Source organism: Falco rusticolus, chromosome 19 (genome assembly GCF_015220075.1).
Source record: "Falco rusticolus isolate bFalRus1 chromosome 19, bFalRus1.pri, whole genome shotgun sequence".
Lineage (NCBI taxonomy): Eukaryota > Metazoa > Chordata > Aves > Falconiformes > Falconidae > Falco > Falco rusticolus.
In genome coordinates this window covers 5,164,440-5,190,174 of record NC_051205.1, presented here as the reverse complement: position 1 = coordinate 5,190,174, position 25,735 = coordinate 5,164,440, and the positions used below count along the sequence as shown (strand labels likewise).

The window sequence follows — 25,735 nt, the reverse complement described above, 5'->3', positions numbered from 1 at the left end:
GACAGGAGGAGACACGGGACATGGTGCCCAGAGCCACCAGCAGGACCAATTCCTGGCAGCATCCAACCTAGTTGTTTTTTGGTTGATTTTTTTTTTTTTTTTTTTTGTCAGATCCAGGACAATTACCTGGAGAAAGACATCTGAATCACTGATTTTTCCTTCATGGACTTCAACTTGATTACTTCTGATTTACATAAAAATGAGGAAAATAGTGAAAAGGCCAGCTGCTAGATGCTCTCAGGCAATGTCACTGCACGATGTCAAAGCCACGTCCCCAGTTTACACCCGCTGGGAGTTTGGCTCCTTAGATGGGATTTGTTTTGCAAACATGACACTGGGTATCTGGTGAAGGGTGAAGCTGAGGTCTCCTGCTCCGTTCTGTCACCCGAGGATGACGTTGCCATCTGATTGATTTGAACTAATGTAATGTTCATTCCTGCAGCAAAGAGTTTACAAGACCTGGTGAGGCCACGGGGTCCACGTCCCTTCAAAATCTGCTGGCTGTATGAATCCCCTGGTGTCCGGCTTTATGTGTTTCATGGATTCAAGAGAAAAAACGTTGATTATTTTCCTATAAATGTTTATGCAAAATATGCCATGGCCTAGCCTTGAACTTCAGTGCTCAAACAAGGGCAGAATGCCCTCCTTTCTTCACCCCTTAAGGCATGATTAACAGAGGTCATCACCTAAGTCAGCCCTTTCTCTGACCTTGCGGTATGTTGGGACTGGCCATATCTTGCCTACTAAGTCTCTCTGCAGAATTAGAAGCCACGGTTTCTCATTCTCTTGTTTCTGCACAGTCTGGGACTTATTAGCACATTGTTAGCAAAAGAAAAATTATATTTTCCTGCAAATCACAGGAAGAAAGAGTTAAATCCCTGCCTAGGTGCTTTATGGAGATCAGATCATGCCAGGGTGGAAGGCTTCATGGTCTTCACGGATGTCACGGTTTTATACAGCCACCAGAAGTGTGGACTGCTCCTGACATGGTCCCTAGCCCAGCTCCAACGCCACAGTCTTGCTGTTGACCTTGATAAAACCCTAGGCAAACACGCAGGACTGAACTTGCAGATCCTTGAGATGGGATAAAAAAACAAAGCCAAGCCTGCTCCCAGCACCAGGCCCAGCGCCTGGCCCATGCTCAAGCTCAATTCATTGAAGTCAGTGAAGGAAATCAGGGCTGCATTAATCCTTCTGCTTCAATTAAAACAAGAAGAATAAACACTGCAAGAGCCAGCAGAAGTTTTGCATGAATAGGGATTTAGGATTTGGCCTGAAATGCCAGAAAGGGTGCTGATTTTTTCCCCATTTTGCTCCTCTGGGTCAACGTCCTTTCGATGTGGTATGACAATGGGGGAATAGAACTTCTCCCGATGGCCGCTTCGCTTTGGGGAATGCAGATGTTATCCTCTGCTCGGCTCTCCAGCCAGGAGGGAGGGAGGTAAGACTCCCGCGGTACATCTGTGAAAGGCAGTTAGATACGTGCTTTGGTTTGCATTGCATCAAAAGCTGTGCTGCTGCATCCCACCCCGCGGGCAGCTGCAAGGGATGTCAGTCCACTCCCTCGATGCTCTGCAGCCCACCGTGACCCTGCATCGCCCTGCTGCATCCTGCAACCGGTGGCGGGGGCTGGCAGTTAACAAACCCCACTTGGAGGAGGGTGAGGGACCTGCGCTTGGTCCTTCCCTGCCGCAGGACCCCACACCCAGAGACCCACCTGCCTGGGGGATGCCCACAAGGGTCAGGACGTGCGGGGTGGGAAGGTCCCTGCAGGTCCCTAACGCTGCAGGTGCCCCGAATCCCAGGTGAGGAGCTGGCTGGGTGTCCTGCCCCTGTGGATCCCAGCGCCAGAGCGCCCGTGCCATCATCCCCATCCGCTCTGCTCCCCCACATCTCCTCCTCCAGCCCATGGCTGCCATTCCCTGCACTCTGCGGCAGCGCCAAGGGGGCCGGAGGCACCAGCACATCCATTTATCCAGGCAGCAAGAAGAAAACCTCAACTGAGAAACGAGATTAGCCACGATACCAGAATTATGAGGTTTTGCCTTTGCTTCTTTTAAAGGCTTCCCCTCGACAGCTCTTAGAGGCAGCATTTTCCATTTTACATCTCCTTTCTTGGAAGGAAAACATGAGTTTCAATCAAGAGCAGACCCGATAGTAGCCAGGGTTCTATCAAGTTTTCCCCCGACACTTTCTCCTGCTGTGGATTCTCCAGTGTCTAATAAAAGGGGCGCGCTGCCCTGCGGAGCGTGGGTGCCAGCTGTCTGTTGGGCTGTCAGAGGCGCGGGAGCTGGCTGCCAGCACTCTCTGCTCGCAGGAAAGAGTGAAACAGAGTTTGCAGTGAGGTCTGGGCAGCACATGCACCTCCTGCATGTCGGGTCTGAGCAGGAAAACTTGCTGTTGTTTATGCAATAAATCTTTTATTCGCTGTGGCTTGGAGGTATTTTAGATGGAATGGCGATACCTTAAAGATGTTTATACTTTCCTGAAAGCCAGGGAAGCAAAGATATCTGAGCCATCTAAGTCACTCGAGAAGCAAGTTGTTGTGCAAGCACAGTTCCCTCACTTGCAAAATGTTCCTCAAAACGTGTCACCAGGCCATTTTCTGCCATCAGGAGGAAGCACGGGGTATTAACCCTCCGCAGGCGCCAGCTCGCTCGTAAGGAGCATTTGCATTTGATCCCAGGGGAGGGCTGATAATGCTGCCACACTCCCAGGGCTGCGGATTACCAGGTGAAATAATGCATTTTCCCAACTCAGCCTGCTCTGCAATGCTCTTTGCTGCTCCCGAAGCTGCAGCAACTTTGGTGTAAGGTGTAAAGCCACATCACCATCACCACCAGCAGCTCCAGGAACCCCTCCTAGACACAAGCTCTCAGCAACGCCAGCGCCAAGCTCTCCCGTTTCTGTTTCCCAGGCATACAGCAGGACACAAGGCAGGAAAACCTGGCTCTGCCGCTGGCTCACCGCCTGGCTTTGGCACCAGCAGCACTGGCTTCGTGCCATGGACCCCCTTCCCGTGGACCCCCTCCCTGTAAACCCAGAAGGACGGCAATCACCGCAGGGCTAGAGGTCCCTGGGTGAAAGCTGGGATGAGTTATTATTCTTGCTGGAAAGCCGCATCTCATAGCAGCGGTCTGCTCTGCCCCGCAAAGCCCACGAGAGCAGAGCTCCCTTCCAGCGAGCTGGCGCCCAGCGCAATGCCGACCCTTCCTCACAGCACGCAGCCGAAACCCACCGCCCACAGCACAAACAGCTCCAAGCACAACGCAAACAAGAGCTGCCATGAACTTTTGCATCGCCAGGGAAAAGTGAGGACCACGAGGCTGCGTTAGACTTTTAAGTTGCTGGGAGCTAATCCTGCTTATTTCTCTTTCCTTTTAATTAGTCTTCATTAAGCACTGATACATCAAAACTGCTCACCATGTATAACTATTAATCAAATAGGGTATCAGCTTCAGTTAATTGCCCATATTTGTTCTCTGTCATTCCCCGTGCTAATAACAGCCTGCGTTCATAACCAGTCCCTGACATAACTAGTTGTTGAGTAATGCTGAGCACACCAGTCTGCACCAGGCAGGAGCAGGAGCCCAGGGACTGGATGCGACCACGTTTCCATGGCTCATCAGCACCCCAAATACACTGAGCCTCACAGCCTGTTGTATGAGACTGGCTTCATTGCTGGAAAACCGGAGGCCAGAGCAATACTGTGATGGGCCAAAGTCCCCAAGGAAGTCCAAAAGAAGGATTTCCAGAGGAGAAGGTTTCCTAGGAGCACAGTCCCACGCCCTTCAGAGCCACCCCCAGATCGGGCTTGCTGTCCCCGCAATCTCTCCCTTGTTAAGAGCAACATCCCCATAAGCATCTTGTAAAAGAGGACAAGAATGGAACAGAGCAGTTTGGTTGGACAGTACCTACAACAATCTTCTAGTCCAGCCGGCAGCATGGTTACCCATCTTTTGTGGAGGAAAGAACAGACCTTCACAGATCCTCATAGGTCCCTTCCAACCCGAGGTATTCTATGATCCTATGATCTAATTCGAGCAACACGGAATATTTTGCATCAACCTTTCGCATCAGTTTGGTGGCACTTGCACGGTTCCTCTGGAGGGGAAACATATTTGGTTTGTCGTACAGGAGAAGCCTTTGTTAGAGCCAAAAAATGGGCTCAGTTGTGGTGCTCTGCATCCCTCTGAAATAAAATGGTCCTTTCAACTCCAGCTCTGCCCTGGGGGAGCGCTCCTCCCAGCCCACCGTGCTTTAAAATAACCTCAGAGGCTGCTAACAAGGCCGGGGGCGGGGGGGGGCCGGGGGGGGGGGAGAAGAGAAACAAGCACTTTCTTCCCAGCAAACCCACCAACCCCAATGGCACAGGGAGCAAAAGGCTATACAGACATTACCCAAGGACGGGCAAAAAAAATTGCTCAGTGCCCCGAACAACGGAAGAAAAAGGAAAATAGACTTGTTGGGCAATCAGTGGATGGTTTGATGTGAAGAACCATGCTCCAGAGGAGAAAATACCATTCCTCTTTTGGGGATTAACACCAAGGAGTAAAAAGACATTTCTCAAGAGCTGAGAGGGCCAAAATCCCCGTAATTAGAGCACAGCCGGTCCTCCCGCTGTGCGTGTCATTTTTTCACACTAGAATTTACTTCCTGACAGTCATTTCTTGGGGCTGGCTCCCATTTTTCTGGGTAGGAAATCCATGCCCAGGCTGTAAAATTCTGACACTCTGAGGCATCAAGCTGCAGTAAGTCACTTGGAGTTTTGTGCCCGGACAGACTCTCGTGCGTTCAGTTTTGCCTGGTCATTTAATCACAGCCCACGTCCTGCTCTTCAACAAAACCCACACTCAGCTCCACCTCTGGGTCCGCAGAACCCCCCTTGCTCTCCTCTCCATGCTGTGGGTGGTAGAGCTTGGAGAAGAGAGGAGCAACAAGCACCTCCAGGGATAGGTCCCCTAGTAAGAAAGCACAGGAGAAAGGGAACAGCGTTTCGTGGCATCGCTCAGGGCTGATTTACAACCTCCCAAGGGTGGCGAACGCTGCATTCCCCAGCTTTAATAGCGGGGGCAGGGTCTGATGTTTCCTCAGCTGGAACACAAATGAAAAAAAGCATCAGGTTTCCTAGGACCACACTCCCATTTCCTTCAGCAGGTGATCCCTTGGCCCCCCTCACCCAGATATATATATATATGTTGTCCCCTTGTCATCCTCAATGGACACAGCAGCCGTGGTAGCGATTGCGTGAAGACACCGCAGGCAGGGTCAGTCCTTGCAGCCTCCAGCAATCACCATCCCATGATGTGGGAACTGCGATCCGTAGCCTTCACCCGGGCTGTCTTTGCAGAATTTCTGGCAACTTTGGTCTTCATCCTCTTTGGTCTGGGCTCTGCTCTGAACTGGCCCTCAGCTTCCTCCCCAAGCATCCTTCAAATCGCACTGGCTTTCGGCTTGGCCATCGGCACACTGGTCCAAGCCCTGGGGCACATCAGTGGAGCCCACATCAACCCGGCAGTGACGGTGGCTTGCCTCATCGGCTCCCAAGTCTCCTTCCTCCGTGCGGTCTTCTACGTGGTGGCGCAGCTCCTGGGGGGCGTTGTGGGGGCTGCCATCTTACACGAGATCACCCCAGCGGACTCCCGGGAAGGCCTGGCCATCAACAAGGTAAGGCTTCAGCCCATGGATGGGCTTGAAGGGGAGCGGGAAAGACTGGGTAGAGCTTCTGGGAAGGCTGAGGGATATGAGGAAAGGTTTTGTGGCCAGCAAAGACCTTCTTTATTTAATGCTGGGTAGGAAGCCATCATCAGCTGCAGCCCAGCACCATAAGCCTGCTGCACCAAGGGTCCTTCCAGGAGCAGGGATGAAGGCAGAACTCCAGGCTGTCTCCTCCACTTTTTAGACTAAAACCAGAGGTACAATTCAGCTGGCCATGTCGACACCTCCCTTAGAAGACAAAGCCACCGGCATCTCAACTTTATGAAGGGCTGTATTGTGGAGGAGCAGGGTTGGGAGGAGACCTGGTGTTTAGGGAAGGATGTGACCAGAAGTATCACCTCATCATTCCTCTGGCCCCAAGCTCACTCCTTTTTCCAGCCTTGCCATTGCTGCAGGGAGCCTCCTCTCCCCTCTGTGTTAACACCACCGCTATTTACAGGCTGCTGTGCCAGACCCCCAGCAATGGGGATGTTGTGCCAGGGGATGAGGGAGCGGGGGGCATGGTTTGGGTCTAAATCCCAACTTTTCATTAGATAGCACTGCTCATTAAGTTGCTTCCTGTTGTGACGGGATGGCCGCACCAGATCCAGCTGGTTCATCCCAATGCCTACCACACATGGGTGCCCTGGCAGTGCCGTCGCACAGTGCCAGAAGCATCACAAGGATCCAGTCTGGTTTCAGGAAAAAAAACATCCAGGGAGCCTGGTTTCAGAAAAAAAGAAAACCAGGGAGCCTTAAGAAGCCATGAGGGGACTCCCCAGTGATATCCCAACCTCCAGCATCCCCCTCCCCACTGATGCACATAGTACAAAGGGTGGGGAGGGGGATCATGGGGTTCACCACCCCCTCTCCATGTCCTACCACTCCTCTTCAGACAGGTAGTCAGCTGCATCTCCTGGAGATGCCCGTGCCAGGACCAGCATCACCCCAAGCCAAGACGCGAGGGAGGAGGCAGGCGGTGTGCTTTAGGAAGCAGCACACAGAAATCCCCCTCGGTGCGGCAGGGAGGCACTGCCAGGACCCAGCTTCACCGCCAAAGAGATTAGGAGGGTTGAAAAAGGGATTGGGGATTAATCTGAACAAGACTATAATAGCCGAGGTTTCACAAGTTTTAAGAGAGACTTTCAAAATGCCCAGCTCTGTTGCTTAAACCACCAAACAGAGGGAACAGGAATTTTGTTGGTTTGTTGTTGTTGGTTTTTTTTTTCCCCATGGGCTGTTCATCTTGTAGCTGCCTGCACACACACACACACAAAAAAAGAAAAAAAAAAAAGAAAAAAAAAAGAGAGGGAATATCCAGAGAGGAGCACAAGCAATATCTGACTCTGGATCCCAGCCAGGAGGGCAAATTGCCACTTTCATGTCATCACCGAGCCAAGTGCTCTTGGGAACCAGCATCTGGGAGGATGCACGGTGTCTGCAGCAGGAGTGACACAGGGAAAGAAAGGGCAGTGATGTGCCAGGACAGGCTGGGGGAAGCGACAGCAAAGGGAGACCACAGGCAGCAGGACTGCTGGCTGCAGATCTGGCTGGCAGGGCTGCCAGATCCACCCAGATCTGGATGAAGAACCACCAAGGTGGAGGAATAAAGTATCAGAAAGCAGAGCTGGATATGGGGAGCAACCAGGCAAAGCTTCAGATCAAATCTGACAAATCCTTTCAGTCACAAGAGTGTGGCAAGGGGAATAGGATTTTTTTTTTTTTAATGCCAGACATTTCTTTTTTACATTTCCAAAATGCAATCTAAACTTTTCCAAAAGGCATTTTGCATTTTACTTAGAAGGAAAAGAAAAAAAAAAATATATCCTTGGAGTGGAAAGCAGAGTGGGAAAAGATACCCAAAGAAATGCCAATAAAAACATTTCTGCCAGGTCAATCAATTTATTACCCATTGACCCACTTTTCTTTTACCTGAGAAATTTTTCCCTCCTTTTCATATTCCGTGCCAAAACCCTCACCTATTCCCTAGTCTGTTTGGTTCCCCCCTGATCTGGGATCCCCCCTCCACATTTCCCAATCCAGTCACCGAATTTTCCTGTCCCTGAGACCCATTTTTCCTCCCCTTCCAGCTGCACAACGAGACGACGACGGGGCAGGCGGTGACCGTCGAGCTCTTCCTCACCTTCCAGCTGGTCCTGTGCATCTTTGCTTCCACCGATGAACGCCGAGAGGACAACCTGGGCTCTCCTGCCCTGTCCATCGGCCTTTCTGTTGCCGTGGGGCATCTCCTTGGGGTGGGTAGAACTGGGCTAAAACTCTGCGCTTTAGGTTGTCCTTGCATTTGCGCCCAAAGCTGCTTGGCTGCATGCCCTGGGGTGGACGGGGGATTTGAAACCCAACTGGTGGCCAGGGCTTCCTAGTGGAGAGAGGAGAAAAATCTCACCAGAGCCATAACAGAGACGTAGCCTGAGCTCTGCTTTTACTGGGCTCTTTACTTCTGCTGGGCTCTGCTGCTCCTGGAGTGCTGTGGGGAGCTCCAGGGATCAGTGGGGTCATCAGTCCTGGAGTGAACGTGTTAGCAACTGAGGCACTCTAGACCACAGTAAGGCTGGGAAGTATCTGGGATGCACGCCCAGGGAAATCCCTCCTGGACGACAGACTGAAGCAGCCCCCGACACTCCCAGCCTCTCAGTGCACGCACTAAACCAGCAACGCTGCACCACATCTTCCATCCTCAGTGCTCTGCAAGCCCATGTGTCGTTGAAGATTTGGTGGATGTAAGATGGAAGAAGAACAAGGGACTGTTCTTCTTCCATCCTCAGCAGCAAGGAGCAGCGCAGGACCAGGCACAGCAGGGGCTCATCCCCGCAGTCCTGTCACACCACAGGGCACATCACCCAGCCTGCAGCTGAGTGGCCACCGTGCTCAGCACACATGTGCTTGCACAGAAGATGCACAAATGCGAACAACTCACCCATGCTGGCTCAGGTGGTGGGAGCTGTTTTCCATCCCTTTTCCTGGAACAGGCGTGCTGGAGGGTGAAACGTCAGCGTGGGGAATGAATCATGCTAATAACACACCAGGATCTTTTTTTTAATTGTGCTAAAAGGACATAATGCTAACCCTAAGCGTGGTGTTTCTCGGCAGATCCGTTACACTGGCTGCTCCATGAATCCAGCCAGATCTTTCGCCCCTGCTGTGATAGTTGGAGACTTCAGCGACCACTGGGTAAGAAGTCAGGTCTGGATGTCATTTTGGTGGGACAAGCCCCCCGGATTACCTATATTCCTCGAACCCACAGAGCCAGCCAGATTCCTGGCATTTCCGTGGCAGCTCCAGCTGGAGGAGAGATGTAGAGATTAGCCAAACGAGGTGGGGTGCTGGGCGCTTAATTGGTGCCTATCTAAGCAGGGAGCATTGCAACAGGAAAAGGGCGTGCGATTTGTGACTGTGACTTAGTAAAGCAGCAAAAGCAATGGCGAGTGGAGATCATCTTGCCGGTGCTGGGGACCTTCCCAGTTCCAGCTGGATCTAGGCACACATTCTGCATCAGTTGGGAACACTGGCAGGCACTTCCATCTGCAAAGAGCATGCTCGGAGCCAGAGCTGCAGCGGTTCAGGCTGGCGTGCTCAGAGGTGTCCAGCCCAAGCTGGCAGCCTCATCTTCTCTACACTCCTCTCTACGGGTAGGGAGACACTTCTCCAGAGGAAGCCAAATCATTAAGCATGCTCCTGATGGGCCTGTCATTAAGATCACGCAGCCCTCAACAGAGGAGGAAAGCCAGAAGAGGATGGTTAGGTATAATCAGGCACAACACAGCGGATGGGAGCTCAGGTCAACAGTGCTGGCCCAAGCAGAGCTGGCTTCTGCCTTTGGCTCCCAACGCACCCAGGGTAGGAAGGAACATCAGTCCCCTGCAAAGCTCTTCAGAGATCCAGATTCTTCTCTGTCCTTCGACCTCAGGTGGGTTTTTGCTCATCTGATTCTTCTCTTTCCTTTCCTCCAGGTCTTCTGGGTGGGCCCCTGGTTGGGGGCAGCAGCAGCCTCCATCATCTACAACTACATCCTCTTCCCACAAGCCAAAACCTTCTCGGAGAGGCTGGCCATCTTCAAAGGCTTCGAGCCGGAGGAGGACTGGGCAGAGCGTGAGGTCCGGCGGCGGCAGTCAGTGGAGCTTCATTCCCCACAGACCCTGCCGAGGGGGATGTCCGAGAAGGTGTAGCTAGACTTCCCCCCAGGCCAAGAGAGGAGCCGGGGAAAACTCTGGCATCCGTTTCAGAGACGGTGCTTGTCCAGATCAGCATCTCACCGCTCGCTCTTTCCTTCATTTTTGCTGGCCAACTCAGTTGACTCATGTCCTGGGGAGATGCACCGTGGTGGTCCAACCCCACTTCTGCTGCCCAGCTCTCCCCGTGGCTGATGGTTTTCTGATGCTGGGGGAAATACCATTAAATCAAAGCCACCAGCATAGCAACAGGAACAAGGACACTGGGATCCTACCCTGGGCCGGCTCCTTCCACGTCCTCCCTGCAGCAGGTAGCGCTCGGCGGAGCTTGTTGCCCTTCACAAAGAGCTCTGAGGTGCCACAGAGTTGTTATTATAGCCATTTGCTGGGTGTGGAGGTTGCCACCCGATGCCTCATTACTGTTGAACTCTACTCACCTGTCTCCCACTTCTTCTGGCTGCCCAGCTGTTTGTGCACACACACACACACATGCAGGAGCGCTCGCTCCCTGCCACAAATATCTCACAAACTGCAAGTTTTGCTGCTGCAAGGAATCAATTCACTGTTTACCACCCACCACGGGACACAGATGCCCTTCGCTCACATGGAGGCTTTCTGAGAAGTGGGACTGGAAGCGTCTCCTTGAGTCCCTGCTGGCCCCACTGGGGAGCTCTTGCAACAGCTCTCTCCTGTGACCATGAGAAACCTCCTGATTTTCAGCCCAAATTCATTCATGGCTTGCTTGTTCTCAGACCAGTGTTGTCCTTTAGCTTCAATGCTTGATCTTTCTCTCTGATTTTTGCTTTCTTTCCTCTGTTCCTGTTCCACTCTAATTCTCAGATGGGTAACACAAAGTGTTTCAGGTGGGATCTTCATCATTTGCTTCCTACAGCCCAGACCTTTTCCATGGCTACACCACGCCAAAGCCTCATAGCCATCCCACCCCTTTCTTCGGCTGTATCAGGACCTGGCTGTGGTCCCCAGCATCGTCAGAGCATTTGATTTAGTCTCTGGGATGCAACTTTGTTCTTTCAACCATTCATTTAATCCTGTTTCTATTACTTAGCCTAAAAGTCCTACATTTCCAGCACGACACCCTAATGCTTTTTTCTGTTGGTGATGTCTTCCCAGCACTGCACCCTCACAAAATGTCATCACCACATTCAGGCTTTTTCTGCTAAGTCTGTTAATATTCAGTGAGATTGGACCCAGTTCCAAATCACAAGGAACATAATTGATCATTTTCCCCTCTCTGACTGTTTTGACAGGAACCACCACTAAATGATGCTCTCCTCTACCTCTTTGTCCACCGTGCTCTACTGGTACCTGTCTCCTTCTACTGAATTCAGTTTCCTCTATTCCTCGCTGGGCTCTTCCCCAAATGTGTACTAATGGCTATTGCTGGAGAGAAAAGGAATAAACAAGATTTTCACCTGACCCAGACAAGGTGTTTTCATGGTCTTCGTTTCACCATCCCAAGTGAAGCATGAAGCTGCATCGCAGCAGCTCCTGCATCACCTCCTCTAGCTGTTATTTGCTGTCCCTGATGCCAGGCTGCAAAGCAAGGGGAGAAATTCTATCGCAGGTATCACGCTTTATTTGTTGAGCCAAGGATCCATTTTACTCGATTAGTCAATTAATACAAATATCCCCAGAAGGCTGCTATTGGTGTGCAGCAGGTTTAGCACTGGTTTAACCTATTCTCCACAGCAAAAATATTGATTCTGGTCCTCCACGTTGTTCCTTAATGGCAAAGGAGCATTTGAATATTATTTCAGAAACGGCTTTTCAAAAAAATCTGCCTGATCCCAGCAATGGGAATTAAAATCATGTTTCAAATCAGAGTATAAAACTGTATTTAAGTTACCACATGCTCAGTTTTAAAAGCAGTTTGTATTTTTGTTACCTTTCAAAGGAAAACAAATCTATGTATGCCAGGAAAACCCAAAGAAACTTACCTAGAAGTTATCCTGTCAATGATTTGCTTTTTAAAATGACATACAGCTGAATCTTCTTTTCTTTTTGGCAATGCTCAAGTTAATTACATGCCTCTCCTCCTTCAGATCTAAGCATTTAACTTATTATTTACCCTGACAATGTTTAAGACTCATATAAACTGCACAGAGCCCAAAAATGAGTTTTAAAGTCTAATAATCACTGTACTCTTTCAAATAAAGTTCTTTAAATTCACTTCTACCCACTGAATTAGTACATGCAAACCAAACAATGACATATTTATGGACATATAATATATATACAGTCATATAAAGCAACCTCCCAGACCCTAAATCCCACAGCCACCAGTGCCGCCCAGCCCAGTCTGGCTTCAAGCGCAGCTGCCTCATGCCAACAACCTGCTGATGGGCAAAAGTGGCGTTAAAAGAACATCTCCCGTCTTCAAAACAGGGACTCACCAAACAAAGAGCATCCCTGCTTCAGCAGCCCTTGGATGCTCTGACGTCTGATCTGGCCAGATTCTGCTCCTGGCACACCAGGGCTGACACAAAGCCATCTCACTACACCACATCTTCAGGTGGCCAAAGCAGCCAAAGCCTTCTCTAGTCACTCACAAATTTGCTTTCTCTGCGGAGCCGTGTTGTTGATTTCAATGACACTGCCAAAACCTGCACCGTCAGGAAACCGAGCCAGTCATTCCAGGTTTACACCGGTACGACTCGAATTAGAGGGCAGGATCGGCAGCCCAGGGATCAGAGCTGTGACAGACCAACCTAGAACCTCGCTAAGCTGATAACACTTTGCATGTTAGACCGCAGGAGGAATGCTTTGAAACCACCCAGCCATGCCTACCCACGAGCTCCTGACTCTCCACAATAAAGATCTGCAATATCTATTGCACCATACGTTAACAACTTCATCAGGGACCTTTAATGAACAGTACAATCACGAAATCCAAGTAAAACCCACTGTACGACACGTCTCAGACCACATTGCTGCTTATGTCCTGCCATCACTCGAGACCACAAGGCTCTGCCTCACCTCCCACTGTCCCACCTCTGGGTTACGGAGGGCTTCAGCATGATCGGGTTTGGGGTCATTCTGCAAAGCACTACAGGATCCTTGGGAAAATTCAAGAGCGTTTTGGACATGCCCAGACCCCTTTCCTTAACTTTGCTGTTTGGCTGCCCTACTCAACCCGTCCCCATTGCTTTAAGATACCAGTTAAATGCCAAAATACTGAACTACTGTATGTTTTCAGCACAAATACGGGATTTCACAGAAACATCATCTGGACCACTGTGTTGTCACCCAGGGCACAGTCATGCAGCTCTTGGAGGTGACTCCCCCGCCACCTCTGCTACGCTCTTCATCCCACCGGGTCTGCAGGCATCCAGAGCTACACAGCCCAAACACCGGCTACATTGCAAGACCTGAAGAGGCTGCCGGGACCAGCATCCTTGGAGCTTCTCCACAGAACGACAGCAAACCAAGGCACCACAGTGTTTCCCAATGCACCAACTCTACCTGGGGGAGAGAGGACAGATGCAAAAGGTGACAGACATGCAAAACGTTGTTTTGAAAAGTAACGTTACATTTTCAAGCAAAGGAAATCTCCCCTTCTGCACGCTCCTGTGCCTTCAACATCAGCCGTTCCCCACTGACCTCATGAGATGCAGACTGATGCCTTTTACAGGCGTCTTAGAATGACAGAATCATAGAATTGTTTAGGTTGGAAAAGACCTTTAAGATCATTGAGTCCAACTGTTAACCTGTTAGCCTTTCAGTACTTACAGGGAGCTTCTGAGAAAGATGGGGACAGACTTTTTAGAAGGGCCCATAGTGGTAGGACAAGGTGCGATGGTTTTAAACTGAAAGAGGGTAGATCTAGAGCAGGGATTAGGAAGAAATTCTTTACTGTGAGGGTGATGAGGAGCTGGCACAGGGTGCCCGGAGCAGCTGTGGATCCCCGGAAGGGTTCAAGGCCAGGTTGGACAAGGCTTGGAGCAACCAGGTCTGGTGGGAGGTGTCCCCATGGCAGGAGGTTGGAACTGTAAAGTCCCTTCCAACCCGACCCATTGGCTTGCAGCAAGTCCTGCTTCACAAGGCTCTGCCAAAGGGTCTGGATGCCAGACCGGAGGCTCTGTTTTGATTTTCAGCCTGATTTTCCAGGAACACAAACAACCTAAATAAAAATCAGCCATTTCTCCTGAGACCACTGAGTGCAAGAATATTGCTCCAGACCTGATGCAACAAGGGATGAGTCTCTTCAAATCCTAATCAGTATATACTACCTAAATTTTTAAGTTGAGAAATTTCTTGATGCATTTTCTCTGGGTCTCAGAGGCAGAATGGGGTGAAAAACTGATTTTCCAGTTCACCAAGGTAACCAGCTGTCCCTGTACTGTCACCAATTTTTCACTTTGCAAAGTCTTGGGCTCCTGCAGCCAGGCGATTATGCGAGAATTTCGTCTTTTAAGAGTTTCCAGATTCCTCTCTGTTATTTATGGCATTCATAGGTGCTTTGGAGCCTGGTGGTGCTTTCAGTTCTGCTCTGCCTTGATGCAACTCAACCACCTCCACCCCAGAGCTGGCCGTGCTCTCCGCCAGCTCCGTGCCTCCCCGTCCCAGCAGTGTGGTATTGCAGAGGCAAAATGGGGGGATGGCTTTCCCGGTGGCAGCCCTCCCCCCACACCATTTCAGCATTGATTCCCACATGTGGTCCTTGCAATCTTGAAAGAAGCCTGCATGGGCGAAGACGACATTTCCATGGCAAAGGCATTTCAAGTGGAAAAAACCCACTGCTCCACACACAGCTCTGCCTCCATCCCGAGGACATCCATAAATGGCTGCTGGCCCGTAGGAATTCCAAGTATTTCACCAGGTGAGCAGAAGTGCAGCCTCTCGACGCTGCTGGTGCAGGTGGCTTCACTGGAAAGGACCAGACCTGAAAATCAGGACACCAGGGTTTCAAGCCCGGCTTTCTTACTGCGTGATCTCGTGCAGGTCTTTTTTTCTAACCAGCCCTTTGCTTTCCCTGATACACATTATTATCCCCATGTGATCATTTAATGATGATTTCAATGCAAATTAATTAAGGGTGCTGGTGTTTCCACTGCAGACCAACCGCGAAGCATTTGCATCCACTTGCACGCCTTAGAGACCGTCAAGCCATTTCTAAGCAAGGAGCAGAGCGATGCTGTAATTAAGCATTAACTCGATTCAGCATTTAAAAAGCATCATCCCTGTTTGCAGGCTCCCCTGTTACAAGGTCACTGCGACCACCCAGCTCGGCACAGCAGCCACCGAGGGCTGGAGGACACATTCAGGACCGGCTCCTTGAGCCAAAACAGTGGGTTGGCATCAAGGGACACTGAGACATCCCCAAAGCCAAACTCAAGTCTCACCAGGGTTTTTGCCCCAAAGCTGGGTCAGTTTACTAGGGGAAGCGAAAGCCTTGTTGCTCCAGGGCAGGAGAAGGTGGAAACACCACCAGCCTCAGGCCAGCAGAGTAATCCCTGGCCTGCAAAGGGAGCGTGGGCTGACGGTGGGTTAGATAAGAGAAATCCTTGAAAGCCCCATCTGAAACACCTGTACGGAGACATCACGTTGCACCAGAAAGCAGCAAGGCTTTGTGCTGATACCGTCACCTTCCCCACCACCACGGCAGGAAGCAGCCCCAGGGACTGAGGATGAGGAGGGGAAAGTTTGCTGCTGCTTGCTCTACTTTTCATTCCCAGCACATATTATTTTTTTCCCCATCAACGGCTTGCTGCAAACTCCCAAAGCTGAGCCAGCAAGATACACCCTCTCTCTTAAAACCAAACTTTCTCCTCTGGCCATCTAATCCCAACTAATCACAGATTCCAGCAGAAGCAGTTGTCTGATATTACTATTATTATTCCTGCTTGTATTATTGCGCCAGATTTAAGGTCCTTGGTCAAGATACAGAGCCAGGTGAGGGAGGAAACCCAAAAACCAGGCTGGTCTAGGACCCAGCAGCATTTAAATTCTGGATTTAGCTGCCTGCAACACCACCTGCCAGGCTCTGAGGTCCAACACGGGGTTGAACTCATCAGAAATCTGGACTGCCACGGAAATGACAAGTTAATAGCAGCCCCGTGAGGGCTCAGAAAATGAAATCAGCAAACTGGGGACAACAGGGACCGACACACGTATTCAGTTAATAACACACACGCCTCCGCAGGTGAGGCAGAGCCTTGGGAGGGCCCCAGGCGAGGATGAGGCACCAGCTGCCTTCCTCCCACCTGGGCATCCTGCACCCCAACCCGGCAGTGGGCTTGGGTCTCCAGTGCCCACCTTGCCCAGCGACGGAGTGGTAAACGTGGGCGATTTTTGGTCGTGTTGTTTGCCTGCAGATGCCAGCGAGGAGGAGGAGGGAGACAGCCAAACCCGTCCTCCTTGCAAAAAGCCTCCTCGTCGTCTTTCCTCCAAAAGCCTGGGGTGAAACAAGGCATGCGTGACCCCACCACGTAGGTGTCCGTCTGTCAGCAGCGACCTGCATAATGCCTCCTCAAGGTCTTGCCCAATTCAATTAAGTTTGACACATCAAAGGTACTTTCAGTTCACACAAGCTCCTCGGAGGGCAGGCAGCCGGGGAGAGGAGAAGGAGCCTTCCCAACGCATGCTCAACACAGACATCAGAGAAGCCAAGCAGGAATGTCCCAGTGGGGCAAGTCTAGCAAACAGCCTAGCAAACATCTTGCTTCTCTCCAGAAGTTCTCCCCATCATTTCCAGCTTTATTTGATTGTAGCTCCTAGTCAGCCAGAGGATTTTTCTGGGAGGTTATTATCCACAGCTGGGATCCTGGAGAGTGTCTCTCGGCTCAACGCTGCTTTTTAGCTGAGGTGAGGCACGTGGCGGAGGAGCTGCCAGCAAAACACAGCCACCTCCAAGGGAGATGGGTGGTGGGCACGTTCCAAAAGGGTTTGGAGGATGGGAACAAGGCACGTTTTAACCAGCTGGAGCCACAGACAGGGCTGAAGGGAAGCGGCAAGCAATTACTCCAGCTGGAACCTGGCCAGAGGTGTCTTGAAATACCAGGTTGCAAAACTTTCACCAAAACGCGCCAACGGACCAGGTGTTTCTAGGATAACAGATCTGGTCTTTTAACTCTGCAATCTGCCCCAGGATCAGCAGAACCAGGAGAAAACCATTATCAGGAATTAATGCTGTAACGGATCCTTGGTCCCTCAAGACTCACCAGGTCTGTTTGCTGAGCTCAGGACTTTGGGTACAGCTGGAGGAGAAAGGCTTATTTATTTTCAGCTCTGGAAGAAGTCGTCCACTCTTTTGGCTCTGAAGAAGAATCCCTCCTAGCTTTTGGCCGCACAGGACACGTGCAGGTCTGACTGCACCCAGCAGAAGGCAGCAGTGAATGCAACTTTTTAAGCACTTTTTAAATTTAAAGAGGGATTAAAACGGTTTTACCGATCTCCTGCATGTACAGCGCTGCTCACCAGGTGCTGGAGTACAACTGCTTCTGCGGAGGCGCGTGGCAGCTGTGGAGAACCTCAGCCTGGGCTCTCTGCTTTCAGCATGGAGGGATGGCATCGCTTGAGAAAGGCGAGATGCAATCAGCCAAGCAAGGAGAGCAGATCTGGCACCCAAACCCATTTAAAAAAAAAAAAAAAAAAAAAAAATCAATCAATTAATCCTGGCACAAGGCTACAAGGGCTACAAGGGAACCAAGAACTCATTGTTAAGTGTCACCAGAGCCTTTTTCCACCCCAAAACATCAGTCCTCAACAGCTCTGTGTTGCATGGTGCTGAGAGCCTCCCCGCTCCGCTCCCTGCCTGCCAAGGGTTTACAGCTGGACAGGTTTAGGACAAAGGGCAGCACCACAGGCGCATGAAAGGAGACGTGTAAACATGGCCTGTGCCCATGCAAAGCCCGCAGCTTTACGCTGGCGTTCCCAAGAACAAAATCATTGGCCTTGTTGTGCAATAGCTTAAAAGGCAAAAAGAAAGAAAAGAAAAGGGCCCAAGATGACAGGAGTAGGATACACCCTCGCTGGCTACAGGCAGCGAGCACCCTGCACCCCCTGACTGCCAAAACCAAAAAAAAAAAAAAAAAAAAACCAACACACTGTAAGGAGCAGCAAAGCAGTCCACAGCCAGGCTCTGCAGTGGTCAGCCTTCTTTACCCCAGCCACCCCATCCCACGCAGCCCGCATCCAGGCAGAGCATCCCCCAGGCGCTGCCCTGCTCCCAGGACCATTGCAAGCCACCCGCTCCCTGGAGTTGAGCCGTCTGGGAGCAGCTCCAGGTGCTTAACTTCGCTTTACATTTCAACATCCCGTGTAAACTGAACGCACAGGGAGCCCTGCCCCAGGAAAACTCCACCAGCCCGACACCGGCAACAAAGCTTCTAACAAAAACACAGCCCTCTCCAGTCTGCAAGCAGGCAGAGGAAGGGAATATGAACTACACCTCTACTAACGAAACACCCAGAACCTGTCGAGAGGTAGTAAAAGGGAAAAGCAGAGGAGAGAGCACAGCATCGTTATGCAACCGCGTTATCTAACAACCACAGAGACACTCTATAGGGGCTCTTTGTTTGCAGAGAGAAAGAGAAAGAAATGCCACCAATATCTGAGTCACTGGTTCACCAAGAGGCTCCGAAGTTATTTTCAGATGGAAACTTTTCCAGTTTCACATGATAATTTGGGAGGACTGGCTAATTCCATGGCTCCACCCACCGCCTTGTAAGACAGCTCCCTGCTGCTCTTGCATATATAGATAGGTATGGCCCTACAACTGGGTGCAGGCAGAAGAGCCTGGAGACAGACGAAACCTAAACTTTCTTCCTTCCTAGCTGCTCTCCACCAGCTCCCACCATGAAGAAGGAAATATTAACCCTGGCCTTTGCTCGCTCTGTCTTCGTCGAGTTTATCTCCACGCTCATCTTTGTCTTCATCGGCCTCGGCTCAGCCCTGAAGTGGCCGTCTGCCCTCCCCAGCATCCTTCAGATCTCCCTGGCGTTTGGCCTGGCCATCGGCACGTTGGTGCAGGCGTTTGGCCACATCAGCGGCGCCCACATCAACCCGGCGGTGACCATCGCCTTCTTTGTCGGGAACCAGATCTCCTTCCTCCGGACGCTCTTCTACGTGATCGCCCAACTGGTTGGGGCCATTGCTGGGGCTGGCATCCTCTACGGCGTGACACCAGCCAACACCCGTGGCAACCTGGCCATCAATGCAGTAAGTCTCCCTACCCTGAGACGGCTCACCTGGCCACGCGGGCTTTCCTCTCCTTCCCTCTCCTTCTGAGCAAGGACCCGGTGCCAGCATCAACCCCGAGCACCAAATCCATAAAGACGGTTGGTCTCGGCACGTCGTCCTGCATGCACAGAGGGATGGGGATAGGACAGGAGCAAACACCGGCACAGCCAGCAGAGCAGTGACATGACAGCTTTATTGTGTGGGGTAATGAACGGCGTGTTTTTTTCCTCCTTTAATGAGCGCTTCCTCTATCCTAAGGGCCTGAGTGAGTCACCTGCACCATTGAGATGTTCTTGACTGCAGCCTCTCCACCTGGAGATTAGAGCTGGGATAGGAGCTGTGCCAGGATGCAGGGGGGAGGGCAGGGAGCAGAGCCCAGTCAAACCAGTATGGGCAGGGGGAGCAGAAGCCCACTGGAACCGGTGTGCTGGGGGAGCCTGGTGGAGAGAGGTGATGGAGAAGAGCTCACGAAGGAGCAATGATGGGAGGGTGCAAGGAGGCTGCAAGCGGCAGGGGCTGCTCTGGGAGGAGAGACAGTGGGACCCTCTGCAATAAAGCAGGGACAAGGAGCATGTCTCAAACCCTGGGCAGCACTGGGAAACCACCTGAAAAGGGAGCGGTGGAGCTACTGCTCCAACCATGGCTAGGTCTGGACCCCCCCCCCCGAGCAGCACAGCCATGTTGCAGAGGGTTCCATCACTTGGACGAGGTGCTGCAGCACCTTAGTCCCACACGCTCCATGTCCCAAACCAGTCAGCTTTAGCTCAAAAACAAGCTGCAATGACAACTCAGGTCACTTTGCCCTTCCCATGCCCAGGAGGGTTGAGTCCATCTAACAGTCCCCAGCGGTTAGTGCAGAGGCACTGGGACAACAACCACCCGTCTTGCCCCCATGGCTGCACCCCCACATTCATCCCAACCCTCACCCCTCATCCTGCACGCTCGGCGGGGGTGCTGGCTGCTCCCAGCCTCCTGGGAGGTGCTCTGCAAAGCAGAGGGGAGAAGAGTCAGGATACGACCACTTGCAAGGATCAAGGGGGAGAGGAATGAAGGGGAAAAGGGACAAATCAGCATGGGATTTGGTAGGAAAGGGCTGAGTGTTGCAGAGACAAGCAAGTGGAGAGAGATGTGGAGACCCCCAGAGGAAGGGAAGGGCTCGGGGAGACAGATTTTGGAGCATTAAACAGAAGGAGAGATATTTTTTTCCCTTTCGGGCAAAGGAGCAGTGAGCCTGAGCAGCGGCCGGCACAGCACCTTGTGCCCCAGGGGAACTCCTCATGGTGGCTTTGCCAACCCAAACCCACCAGAAAAAGCACCCAAGAGCCCTGCTGGTGATGCCAAGCCCCAGGGGTGGTTAACTCTTGTCATTCTCAATGGTCTACAGCTCAACAACAACACAACCCCGGGCCAGGCCCTCGTGGTGGAGATCATCCTCACCTTCCAGCTGGCCGCATGCATCTTCGCATCCACAGACAACCGCAGGAACGGCAACGTGGGCTCCCCGGCGCTGTCCATCGGCTTCTCCGTTGCCTTAGGCCACTTGGTGGGGGTGAGTATCCAGGCAGGAGGACAGGGCAGAGGGTCCTGCTCAGAGGGGGCTCCCCACAACACTCTCACGTGGTTTATCCCAGAGGGAGTTGCACTGGGAGAGCCAACATGGGATATACTGGGGCTCCTTCTCCATGAGGATGGGGGGACCTGCACCCCTCTGCAAGTGAGAGCATCAGGGGCCATTTCAGTCCCTGCTTCTGAAAAAGCTGCTTGTGTCTGCTGAGTGACGCGATGCATCTTAACCCGGTTTCCTTCCCACACCGACAGATCTACTTCACCGGCTGCTCCATGAACCCAGCCCGGTCCTTCGGGCCCGCGGTCATCGTGAGGAGGTTCAGCCCAGCACACTGGGTGAGCATCAGCAGCGCGCTGGGGCGGCCAGCTGGGAGGCTGCCAGGGCCATATGCCGGCAACGAGGGGAGGGGGCAGAGATGACCCCAGGGGTTACAGGGCTGGGTGTTCTAGAGCCCATCTCAGGCCTGAAAGGATGAAAGGGGGTTGGAGAATGAAGGATGTCCCCTATGCATCGAGGGGGACAAGAGGTTACCCCCACGGCACAGAGCCGGCGAGGGGACGAGCGTAAACCTGCAGTGCAACAGTGTGCGCTGAGCAAGGGCATCATCTGAGGTCAATAAAGTCTACAAAGAAGCCCAGTTTAGGCTTTCCACTGGCCCAGCACCACCTGCAGGCTCAGACCCAGTCTTGCAGAGCAGCATTGGTGCCTCCTCCCTAGCACACCGCATCTCTGCGTCACAAAGAGCTCGATGTCTTCAGCAAGCAAAGGCTGAGGTGAATTCAGCCCAAGAAGTCTGCTGGAACGGGTATCTGCATCTCTCCAAGGGCTAGGATGTGGAGCAGTGAGGAATGCTGGTGTGATGGCTGGACCTGGCACACCAGCCTCCGAGACCTGCTCTCACTCTCTCCCTTGTTGCTTTCTAGGTGTTCTGGGTTGGACCCATCCTTGGGGCTTGCTTGGCTGCTCTGCTCTACTTCTACATCCTCGTCCCCTACTGCATGAACATGTCAGATAGGGTTGCCATCATCAAGGGCACCTATGAGTCAGAGGAGGAGTGGGAAGAGCAGAGAGAGGAGAGGAAGAAGTCCATGGAGTTGACCCCACCATAGGAACAGCTGGGGAAAAAAACCCCAAACAACAACCAACCAAGCAGAAGGAGGGGAGGAAGCCCCACACGTGGGCTCATGTGTGCACCAAACCCAGCTACGGCAGGCTCTTCAGCAAAAGTCTTGTAACTCAAAGACCTAAGTGCCTAAGAAAGAAAGGACTATTGCAGTGTCTGTATATAATCCCTCTACCTGAGCGCTAGAACCTCTCCTAGCTTAGCTGCAGCCACCTAAGCCCACCAAAGGAGCCTCAGCCCAGGGCAGCCCACCCAGGTGGGACACAGCCACAATTCCCAGAGGCTCAAGACCACGCGTTCTGGCACACACAGGATTTCACCCCTGCCTCTGACGGCCCAGGGGATGGAAATACCGTGTAGGTACCAGCACAGAAGAATGACAGCTTCGGGCAGGTGGGTGTAGCAGCCCCCCCCCCCCCAGCTTTCTCCCTGCCACAGGGCCCACGCTGCTTATAGATGCTCTTTCATGCATTAGCTGATGCTGGTGAGTCCTACTTATTTGTGGCTGCAGAAGGAAAGTGATTTTTGGATTTTATGTGGAGATCTTTGTAATATAGAATATTATTTATTGTGAATAAAGGAAATTTTAAAGGAGTCACGGGCACAAATATGCTTGGCTATCAAATGTTAAGGGGAGAAATTAATTAAGCTGGATGCCAAGCCATCCCAAAGAGCCAGGGTAAGAGCAAGCACTGGGATCCCAGATCCTGCAGCAGCTGGTACCACAGGCAGGTGGTTTGGGAGGCAACAGTCATTAATCCTGACAAGGGAAAACAGGCACTAGTGTTGGAGAGGGGCGAGAGCAGGAGGTTCCTCCAGCAGGGTGCCAGGTCCGGGCAGATGGGAGCCCATCTCGGAGGCTGGCAGAGGCTGGGAGGAGCCAGCAGCAATCTTCCACGCACTTTGCCAGTTTGACTCAGGCACAGCTTTCTGCCATACCAGTTCTCCCAGACAGCTCCATGGGTGCCCTCAAAAACTGACCCACAATGCTCCCCAGCCCCCTTGCCAGGTGTCAAACCCACACCTTCGCCCTGACCTTCTGCTGCAGCCCTGCTCTTCCAGTTCTGCCACAACCCTCTGCCAAAGCAACTCGCTCCCAACCTGGGCATGGGGACACCGCATGCTGGCACTGTCCCAGCCGTCCCTCCCTCTGGCTCCCTACATCCACCCCCATGCAAAGCTCCACCATCACAGCCCCTCTTCTTGCTGCAAAGACGAGGTCTCCACTGAGTGCAGACCCCTGAGGAGGTGGGATACCGTGGCCTGGGAGCTCCCTGATCCCAATCAGGTGAGTTACACCGCCTTCGCACAGCGGCGCTGGGGACAATTGGGAGCATCAGCTGTATTTTCACACACCTAAGCAGATTTGCAATCCAGGCTGCGGCACTGCATGAGCCTGGGCAGCAGCAGGCACTTATCCCTTGTTTTCCTTTGCTCACCCCCAGTTCAACAGTTGGTAACAAGCAGGAGGAGGAAAAGCCCTTAGTTTGGCTCACAGGGGTCAGCAGCAGATCTACGAAGCTAAAAATGCAACCTTGTGCTGTCTTAACCCCCCCACCTCACCCCTCCCCAGCAACGGGCTGAGATCTACGACTCTTCCGCACCTCAGGTTCCTCTTTTGTAAAAGGGAAGGACGTGAAGCCCCTTTCTCATTGGGAAAGGTCAGCGTGGTCGCATGTGGCGTGGGAAATGCTCTAAACGCTGGGCCTGGGGAAACACTAAAGCACCTCCAGATCCCAGAGGCACCCCTGCCAGAGCAACCCACGGTGCAGCGTGGGGCTGGAGCAGCTCAGCATCCCCAAAAGCGGCATCTCACAGTCTCCTTCCACTGCACCCCTAGACCCTGAAGATTCACCCAAAGAGTGCATCCAGCTCCCCCCAAGGCAGGGAACCTTGGGCATCCCCCTTGCTTTGCTGCTCTAAACCCCATCCACCCAGCACCAGAGAAGGGATCCAGGAGCCCTGGCATTCCCTACACACCCCATCCCACAGGGGGAATCAGAGACCACCACAGCACCCCGCGGAGGGCCCAGCCCACACCAGCACCATCAGCACGATCAACAACCAGAAGAAGCCCAGCCTGGGTGTGAGCCCTCCGTGGGGATGAATCAGAGGATCCTGCAGCAGCAGGTTTGCGTCAGCACGAAAAGCATCCAGGGCCTGGCTTGAAAACACAGGCAGGATGGCCCCACGCAGGGCTGGGGGCAGCAGGAGGGGGGGCACAAGCACTTAACCCCCTTCCCCAATGCACAGGCGGACCATAAAGCACAGGGTAAGAGCAGGCTGGCACCTGGTGAGCACGCCGGTGAAGCCAGCAGCATCCCTACCCGCTACGGAAGCCTGGTGCTCCTTCCCCACCCAACTTCCCACTGGTCCACGTCACATTTAATCCAGACCAAACCCTGGCATCCAGCGAGCACCGTGACCTCACCTTCACCAGGGCAGAGCCCAGGCCACAGCTGGGAAACCCGGAGGTCCTGCCTGCTCTCACCTGCCCAGAAACAGCAAAATAATTATTTTTTTAAAATATTCAAGCTTATTTGGCCCCATTTTTAATGCGATTGTTACTGCTGACCACCAGCCACTCCAGACTCCCTTACAGAAATAGCCATTCCACAAAAAAATACCTTTATTTCAGCAGACACAGCGAGGGCTGGCATAATCCCTGTGCATTCAAACCAGATTTACCTGTCGTGCACAGTAAGACAGTCACAGCTACGTCACGCTCCTTTTCCCAGCTTCTCCCCAAAACAGGAGCTCCCACGGCAGCAGCATCCTGGTGCACCCCCAGCCCACGCACCCGCACTGCCGCCCACCCTTCCTCATGGCCGAATAGATCCAGCACCTTTTCATTTTATTAATAAAGTCAACTATTTTGGTGATTTGTATTACCAGCTTTTTTTCCCCCCCCTTCTCTATTTTAGGGATATATCACCAGGTGAAGCTATTACAGCAAAGCACATCACCATACCATTCTTGTACATATTTGCCAAGAAAGGGCAATGGATGCAGTTGTTCCCTGAACGTGCCTACTAGCAATTTCTTTGCACTGAGAGGATTTCACAGACTATTTCTCACTCTTGATTATCTTTTCCATTAGCAGGTAAATACTGCACAGCTTTAAAAGTTTGTGGGTTTTTTGTTTTTTTTTTTTTTTTCCTGGAAGGTAGGAAAACCATATTTTCACATGTTGTGACAATTTAGAAATGTTCTGTCTTTGTACACAAAGGGCTTTCAGTCTGCTTAAGGAAGGTCTCTAGTGGTTCTGTGTCTCAGCTAAAGTTCACTGGGCCACTGTTGAGACTGGAGAAGCAACCAGGTGCTTGAGGAGAGGCAGGACCCGTTGGTAACATCCCAATTAAAGATTTTTCACTGGGCTGCAAGTGCCTCTTCGCTTCAGTCCCTTGCAAAGGGTCAGCCCCTGCTCTCACCATCACTCTGCCCTGAGCAAGAACAGATAACGCTCCACAATTTGGGAGCACATCCCTTCCACCAGCTCAGACTATCTTGCAACCATAAGTGCTTTGCTTAAAGCCACAGTTTCTGACTCCATGTGAAGAGCACGAGGCTGGTTTCACCTGGAGACCAAAGCAGAGCACTGCCCAACCCTGCTCGTTGAAAACAAGGTGAGAGATGAAAGAGAAACGCAAGAGGATGCCAGGGAAGATGGAAACACATTGCAGAGGGCTACTGCAGCCCAAGTGCTGCGATAAAGCGCAGGCGGCACAGGGAAGCAAAACCCCCTCCAGCAGGATTTATTTCAACCGCTTTGCTATGGAGTCCGCAGCAGCCAGGGACCAAGGTGAGCCACAAGGAAGCCAACCCAAGACCCCCCACCCCCACACACAGCTCTGCACCGCGCCAGCAGCTGCGCCAGGCTGGCAGACAACGTTCCCAGTGCATCAACCACAGCTGCCGGGCACTGCCACCCTCCAGAAACACTACCGACAGAGAAACCTT

At 52.2% G+C, this 25,735-nt stretch overlaps 2 protein-coding genes across 2 annotated transcripts; both read left to right on the top strand.

Annotated features, from left to right (window-relative positions):
- The first annotated feature begins 5,299 nt into the window (after nucleotides 1-5,299).
- On the top strand, nucleotides 5,300-10,164 carry AQP2 (aquaporin 2). Its single transcript, XM_037411771.1, has 4 exons — nucleotides 5,300-5,667; nucleotides 7,788-7,952; nucleotides 8,806-8,886; nucleotides 9,666-10,164. Exons 1-4 carry the CDS (start codon nucleotides 5,302-5,304, stop codon nucleotides 9,879-9,881), a joined length of 828 nt encoding a protein of 275 aa, XP_037267668.1. The 5' UTR covers nucleotides 5,300-5,301; the 3' UTR covers nucleotides 9,882-10,164.
- An 8,455-nt stretch (nucleotides 10,165-18,619) lies between these two features.
- AQP5 (aquaporin 5) lies at nucleotides 18,620-22,351 on the top strand. Its single transcript, XM_037411774.1, has 4 exons — nucleotides 18,620-19,064; nucleotides 20,470-20,634; nucleotides 20,904-20,987; nucleotides 21,576-22,351. Exons 1-4 carry the CDS (start codon nucleotides 18,702-18,704, stop codon nucleotides 21,759-21,761), a joined length of 798 nt encoding a protein of 265 aa, XP_037267671.1. The 5' UTR covers nucleotides 18,620-18,701; the 3' UTR covers nucleotides 21,762-22,351.
- Nucleotides 22,352-25,735: the final 3,384 nt, after the last annotated feature.

What these genes read in the sequence shown, in the direction of transcription:
- AQP2 (XM_037411771.1), top strand. Translation starts at nt 5,302, where the DNA reads ATGATGTGGGAACTGCGATCCGTAGCCTTCACCCGGGCTGTCTTTGCA. An exon ending in AAGGCCTGGCCATCAACAAG is followed by an intron (nt 5,668 to 7,787) that starts GTAAGGCTTCAG and finishes CTCCCCTTCCAG; the next exon opens with CTGCACAACGAGACGACGAC. An exon ending in CCGTGGGGCATCTCCTTGGG is followed by an intron (nt 7,953 to 8,805) that starts GTGGGTAGAACT and finishes GTTTCTCGGCAG; the next exon opens with ATCCGTTACACTGGCTGCTC.
- AQP5 (XM_037411774.1), top strand. Translation starts at nt 18,702, where the DNA reads ATGAAGAAGGAAATATTAACCCTGGCCTTTGCTCGCTCTGTCTTCGTC. An exon ending in GCAACCTGGCCATCAATGCA is followed by an intron (nt 19,065 to 20,469) that starts GTAAGTCTCCCT and finishes AATGGTCTACAG; the next exon opens with CTCAACAACAACACAACCCC. An exon ending in CCTTAGGCCACTTGGTGGGG is followed by an intron (nt 20,635 to 20,903) that starts GTGAGTATCCAG and finishes CCACACCGACAG; the next exon opens with ATCTACTTCACCGGCTGCTC.